The sequence below is a fragment of the Nanorana parkeri genome, unplaced genomic scaffold (genome assembly GCF_000935625.1).
Source record: "Nanorana parkeri isolate BGI_ZX_2015 unplaced genomic scaffold, ASM93562v1 scaffold1521, whole genome shotgun sequence".
Taxonomy (NCBI): Eukaryota; Metazoa; Chordata; class Amphibia; order Anura; family Dicroglossidae; genus Nanorana; species Nanorana parkeri.
In genome coordinates, this window is record NW_017307789.1 from 120,665 (window position 1) to 127,816 (window position 7,152).

A 7,152-nucleotide genomic window follows, 5' to 3' on the forward strand; every position below is an offset into this window, starting at 1 on the left:
CCCAAAATTGACCATAGGTGACGCTTTAAAAGCTTTTATCTCTCATCAGTTTAGTGTTATCAGTGATTGATGGCCCTACAATTATTGCTCTCATTCCGAAGTTCACGACGATATGTAACATGTGCGGCGTAATGGGCGAAATCGTAGTTTTCACACGTATGCGCACCCGATGCCTGTTTGCATGCGTGTATGTATGGGGGGGATTGAGGTGGAGTGAAGCCGCCCCAGGACAAGCTGTGTCGGCCGCACGGCGCCCTTGTTGCCATGGTGCCCTGTGCGGCCGCACTGCTCGCACACCCCTAAGGCCGGCCCTGCAAGTATGGATACTCGCCCAAATACGTGGTGTCGGCACCTATACTAATATTGGTGCATCCCTAATTATTATTATCATTTATTTTGTGGGGAGCCTGTCATCAGCCTTCTGCCTTTAATCTGAAAATTGAAGGAGCCAGACAGAATGTTTTCAGCCAATCGGCTGTAGTCATTGTTTGGGTATTCTGACAGCGGCACACCGACCGCTGCAAGAAAACAATAGCCTAGCAGGGGGGATTTTCCCTCATCCACATTGGTTAGTAGTAGAGTAGATGGATGAAACTGTAAGCAGGCCATACATGAGAATTTCAGTATAGTGTCCTTTGATTAAAAGGTCGAATGAGCCGGATGGAAAGTCTTTTGCCGGATGGCAACTAGCAGTATATAATGACAACAGCAAGGGATTCCCCCATCCACGCTTGTAAGAGTGGATGGAGGAATCGGTTCTATCTTCTTGGTTCAGCCTGAAGGTTGAATTAAGAAAATATAACAATGTATGGCCAGCTTTAGATTTTTTCTGTTTTTAAAGGTGGTTTTAGGCAAACAGCTAAATACACATATTAAATACTATTGCTACTATAGTACTAAATACTAAGGTTGCTATTTCATCTGGTAAAGGAATATCTATCCATCCCATTGTAAGATTAAGACAGCTCTGCCATGCCACACAGCTTTGCCTGGCAGGGCAGCAGACCTGACTTATCTCTGCTGCAAATCTACAACACTTAGGCTGGGTTCACACCTAGGCGTATCGAATATGCGCGTTTGTAGCGTGTTTCGTGCCGCGCATTTTTACCGCGATTCGCGGTAAAAAACACGCAACAAGTGCGCGTTTCCGAGGGCTACCTGGCTGTATCCCAATGGATACATGCGGCAAATACGCCCCAAAGAAGCTCCTGTACTTCTTTGGGCGTAGGACGTTTTTTCAGCGCGTTCCTACGCGCTGTAAAACGCCCAGGTGGGAACCATGCCGATAGGCAATCATTGGTTTTCACATGTTGAGCGTTTTACAGAGCGTAGGAACGCGCGGTAAAACGCCCAGGTGTGAACCAGGCCTTACAGGTCTCCTTTCCATCCTGTGACTGGACAGTGATAGGTGAAGCAGAAGACTGATTAAATAAGTAGTGCGAAGAGAGAACAACATACTCTCCCCATTGCTTAAAGCTGGATGTAACGTCGAAAGCTGACCATAGCTCTTGATCTCTACTGTCGATCACTCATACATGGAAGTCAAACCACTGGGGACATAGACACCACACCCCTAATTCAGACATATAACAAAAAAAACCATAAAGATGTGGGGGCTTTTAAGGTGCCACACGTACATAATATTCATTCAGTGGTTTTGTTGTTATATCTCTACTGTCAATCACTACCACAGGGATTCCCCCTCCCCTCTCTGTTCCTACTCCACTCACTGAAGGGACAGACAGCAGAGGGTGTGGGCATAGCTGGCTCTGGCTCTCAGCCATGTGCAGAGAGACATAGAACTGTCAACGAGGCAGCTGGGGTAAATCACTACAATGTTGTGGGGATGCTTCTTGGCTGCGCACTTACAGCATTACCCCGCTATCTGTTGACTTTGGGTCACAGGAGTACATTAGTAAATGTACTCTTGTGACCCAAAAGAGAAGTATAGCCAAAATAGTTTAGGCTTGACTTCTCTTTTCATCTTATCTCCATGTCACTCTGCTCTCTCCTCCTGTCAGCATGCTCATTGCACCCCTGATTGGCTCCTGGTGCTTCTTCTCCCTCCCCAGTATGGGTTCAGCCATACAAGGACTACAAGAGTCTGATACTAAGCCAGGTAATTACACTGCTTGCATCTAAAAATATACTTTTCAGGGTTTATTATTAATTACAGAGCTGCATTAATTTGTTTCTATTATAGCTGCCTGAACTTCAGGCTGTAAGAAAAAATCAGAAGTCTCCCAGGCATGCCGGTTTCTTCCTACACCCCAAAGACATGCTAGTAGGTAAATTGGCTCAACTGAGCACACCCAAGATGGTTGCCTCCCCCTTAAGTGCTCTGAGTGCTCAGGTAGAAAAGCATAAGAAAAATCAAAATTTAAATAAACATAAAATAAATAAAAAACACTGTTATTACGCTTTTACACTTTACTGTATAATAGCCTTCTGAACCACGGTGCCATGGCACCCAGGTGTGCCCTCTGGCTTCCTCAGGGGTGCCTTAACATTTTGTGGTAGTGGGACTGTGATGTAAAGAGGGGAATCAAGATTTATATTTGATGCTCCTAATGTAAAGAGGAACTTTGATGTGAAAGGGGAACTCTGATATGAAAGAGGGGCTTCCAATGTGAAACGGGGGCTCTTGATGTAAAGGGGTAACTCCTGATGTGAAGGGGAGGGAACTCTGATATGAAAGAGGGGCTTCTAATCTGAAAGGGGGGGGTTCCTGGTGGGAAGGGAGGAACTCTGATATAAACGATGAGCTTCTAATGTGAAAGGGGTCTCCTGATGTGAAGAGGGGGAACTCTTATATGAAAGAGGGGGAACTCTGATATGAAAGAGGGGTTTCTAATGTGAAAGGGGGCTCCTGATGTAAAGGAGGAACGCTGATGTGAAAGGAAGGAACTATGTGATGAAAAAGGGGCTTCTAATGTGAAAAGGGGCTTCTGGTGTGAAGGGGTAACTCTGATTTAATGGGGGAGTTTGATATGAAAGAGGGGGCTTCTAATGTGAAGGGGGGCTCCTGATGTGAAAGGGAGCTCTGATGTGAAGGGGGAACTCTGATATGAAAGAGGGGCTTCTAATACAAAAGTGGGCTCCTCGTGTAAAGGGTTAACTTGGACATGAAAGGGGAACTCTGATATGAAAGAGAGGCTTTTAAATGGAAATGGTGGCTCCTGAAGGGGGAACTTTGATGTGAAGGTGGGAACTCTTATATGAAAGATGGGCTTCTAAAACAAAAGGGGGCGCTTTTAAATGTGGATTTCACTTTAATGTGAAGGGGGGCTACTGATGTGAAGGGGGGCTACTGATGTGAAGGGGGGCTACTGATGTGAAGGGGGGCTACAGATGTGAAGGGGAGCTACTGATGTGAAGGGGAGCTACTGATGCAAAGGTTGACTCTGCACAATCTATTACATTTTAGACCCGGGTGCCTTGAGATTTTGTATACTTTTAAAGGGTGCCGTGACTAAAAAAAAAAGGTTGAGAAACACTATGATAGATAACTACTTTTATGTTATTTTTTTTCCGCTGTAACAGCACATCCTTTAATGCAACACTGTATACTTGTACGTATCAATAAAAGAAATCCTGAACCTAAAAGTATAAGCTTTTGTTCCAAGCAAAAAAAAAGGAGGGGGACACTTGAGCAGAAGAATGGTTTTATTATGTCTTCCTCGCTCTCTTGAAAAGGCACTGCTAGCATCAGGCTCGCTTTGACATGGTGTAACAGTAACACAGCACAACACAAGACATGTGAAAGCTGCTTTTTGGCTGCTCTCAGCTAGCCAGCAGAGGCTCTTTTGCTTGCAGCATAGCTGAGGCAGGCTATTTCTTCTTAGAGGAAACACTGCAGCCTTCTGGACTGCGTCTGCCTCTCGAGGGAGAGGCAGGCTGTTGTTCCACCCACAGGCTGGAAGGAGGGGGTTTGAATGAAAGACAAGACAAGCCCTAAACACCATGTCACTCCGTGAGGGAGACAGCAACAACTAGGCTGGAAGGGTTTTTTTCTTTCTTTCTTCCTTTCTTTTTTTCTTTCTTTTTTCCTTTTTTTTTTTTAAACCTAGTAGGGGGGGTTGAGGAGAGAGAAATTGTTGAGAGACACTAAGAACGGAATAAGGCAAAGCCGGTGTGCAGGAATTCAGCTTTCCTGGCTCCTATCGCAGGACTTTATGTTCTCCACAGACTGGATTGTACTACCAAGAAGCTGCTTCACACATAAGCTGGAATAATAAAAAGGGATATACATCTATATAGAGAGATAGAGATAGATACATATACAGGAGGAACAGAAGAAACATTTCTTTGTGGGATTTTGAATTTTTTGGGGGGAAAAAAAGAGAGATCTATTTTTTATTCGCCAATGTTTCTCTGGTCGGTTTGGATTTAAGGTCTTGGTAAAACTAAGGAAAAAGGGGCCAAGGAACTCCTGAAACATCCCAGTCACTATCAGGAATAGTGGAACCTGACAAGGAAGAAGGGCCTGGGGCATTACACCCTGTCAACGAGTTTTCTTCATCAGATAGAAAGATTCCAGCTACATGGGCAAACGCTTGGAACAGCAGCCAATGTACCCCCAGTACACGTACTACTACCCTCATTATCTCCAGACCAAGGTATGAGCAGCTCTGCACTCTCATCTCTCCAGCGGTGCCCATAGTATGTGATGATGATGGATAGGTGCCCGCTTTGACTGACAGTTTGCCTCTTTCTATTTTTTTTGTGAGTTCAGTATCACACAGAGCACAGCTTATACAGTCAAAGCAGGGACACCAGAAAAGCAGGAAGGTCAAGCAATGTGGATTTGTGTTCCATCCCCTCAATCCTTACTCTTCTTTCTTTTTTTTCCTTTCTCCAGTCTCACTATGTTTTATTCTCTATTTAATCCTTTGTTGTCTGTCTCGCGGATTATATTTGGCTTCTATATTAGACTAGAGCTCATGCTTTTTAGTTTTTTTGTCGGTAGCATGTAATTGTGTTGACACAGGATGCAGATTGGCTTGGACAATAAAATGTATACACACTTGGATGGAAATACAGTCTCAGCGGCACTTTAGTGAGATCTGTACAAGCTGGGCAGCTGAAAGCATTATCCAGCTGCAAGGGGATTCTGTGCTGATCAACTTTAAGTGGGCAAAGAACACAGCCAAAAACAGGCAGATAGGTGGCCTTTGTAAGTTTTTAGGTTTTTACAGATAAGGACAACTGTAACAGTATCCGCAAGGAGAATTTAAATCTATGTGTTTTATATAAACGCATTCATTTATTCCCTAGATTTATCTAGCACCAACATATTACGCAGCACATGTACAAAGTAGCTAAAGTAGCTTTCATTTATAGTATATGTACCCAAACACTTATTTATACTCTTTAAATAGCCATCTACCTATCTATCTATCTATCTATCTATCTATCTATCTATCTATCTATCTATCTATCTATCTATCTATCTATCTATCTATCTAGCTATCTAGCTATCTACGGTACCAAATCTAATGCATCCCTAAATGTCACAGGTTATGCCAAAATCTAAGTCATTCAGCAATCTGTATGCATTTGCCATCAGATAGTTTTCTGTTAAAAATCCACAGATTGTCAGATATGTTGCCAATTTTCCCTTAACTGCTTAGTCAGGCGTTCTGGGAGAGCATACTACTTTGCCCTAAATATTTTACATTGTAGAATGAACTTAACTGATTAGACACTATGGCAGTCTCTTCCCTTCCATTGTTTGCAATGTCAAGGTCAATTTCAGATGCAGTTGTACATTTTAAGGATCCTTTTCAAGGAAGCAGAATCATCTCTTTGTCTTGCTGCTAGAAATGATATTTATTGTCACTTGTAGTAAAAGAATGATAGGGCTGGTGATGTAGAAGGAGCATGTTTTTTGAGTTTATGTCTTGAGTAGCATGCTGTTCTTTCAAAAGCAAAGTAAAGCCAGGTGATACGGAATGCAGTGAATCTGCATACAGTTGCAAATCTGGTCTAGATTTTATCTTCTTTTATTTTGCGATCCACGGAAGTCTACAGCATGATCTGAACCGTAAAGAAAGTGTGATCGCTATTAAAGAAAAATGTAAAAGATGTTTTGTTAAAGTGTCTGAAGAATAGCATAAGCCATCACAGACAAGCCGCATCTGGATCTTGTTACATTAACATGCTCTAAGTTTGGAGGGCATTTGGTTTCAGTCATCAGTATGCTGTGGGGATAAGCTTAAAATTGATATGGGAAAACCCTACGAAGGTGGAAGCTCTGGCCACTGCTGGATACATTGCTAGCACACATAAGCTGCCATGGCCTGATGAGCAATAATTGCTCAGTAATGTTCACCCAGACACAATACTCATTAATTAATTATTGCCACCTTCCTCCAACTTGGATCTCCACATGGCTTGTGTGCCACCCACATCACTGTTTTCAGTGTAACAGTGTTAGGCTGACTGTGAAAGGAAGGAAATGAAACATAAATGGGGTAACAGCGCTTTTAAGTGTACTTTCCTTTTTCGGAGGAGGCAGTATGTTGTGTGATCTGAACCAATATTCACATAGTCAGGTTAGTGCATATTACTTACTGGGTAGAATATATGAGTGTAAGATATGCACCAAAATTTTCAAACATGGAATTGTTTAAGCTTCCTCCTTTTATTTTCTATCTTAGGCTAGCAACAAGATGGCATCTAGTCGCTATGGGCAACATAGTTCTTTTTTTCCGACACTTTCACATGTGATACCCATTCAGTCAACTGAGAAAACAGCCACTGAAGAGATTAGTATATAGTCAAATGAATTCCTAATTAATTAAACTTATTTTTTACCTCTATTACTCATTAATTAATTTAGTATATGCCCTCACTGTTCACCGAATGGGGTAACGTGGTAGCTTATCTCTCCAAAGCTTTATTTAAAAAAAAAAAAAAGATGTGCTGTACTTTACCAATGTAAATTATTAATTATAGCCATTAAGAGCTGTGTAGCATTATATTCCAACTCTGTTTCGATGGTGAGCCTATAATGTTTTGAACTTAAAGGAAAAGTACTTATATAAAGGGAATATCTGATAACTAAAATGCAAACATTCCTTTACAGACACTGAAGGGATGGCAGAAAAAGGAAGGGGGGGGGGGGGGTTTAAAAACCTTGCCCTGGGT

General features: G+C 42.4%; 1 protein-coding gene across 1 annotated transcript in view; it reads left to right on the plus strand.

Moving 5' to 3' along the window:
- The first annotated feature begins 4,077 nt into the window (after window positions 1-4,077).
- The window catches only part of LOC108798609 (RNA-binding motif, single-stranded-interacting protein 3-like), a 181,291-nt gene continuing 178,216 nt past the window's right edge, over window positions 4,078-7,152 (plus strand). Inside the window, exon 1 of the mRNA XM_018570366.1 lies at window positions 4,078-4,619. Coding sequence (XP_018425868.1) covers window positions 4,545-4,619 — 75 coding nt within the window. The 5' untranslated portion in view covers window positions 4,078-4,544. The remainder of the gene's footprint in view (window positions 4,620-7,152) is intronic.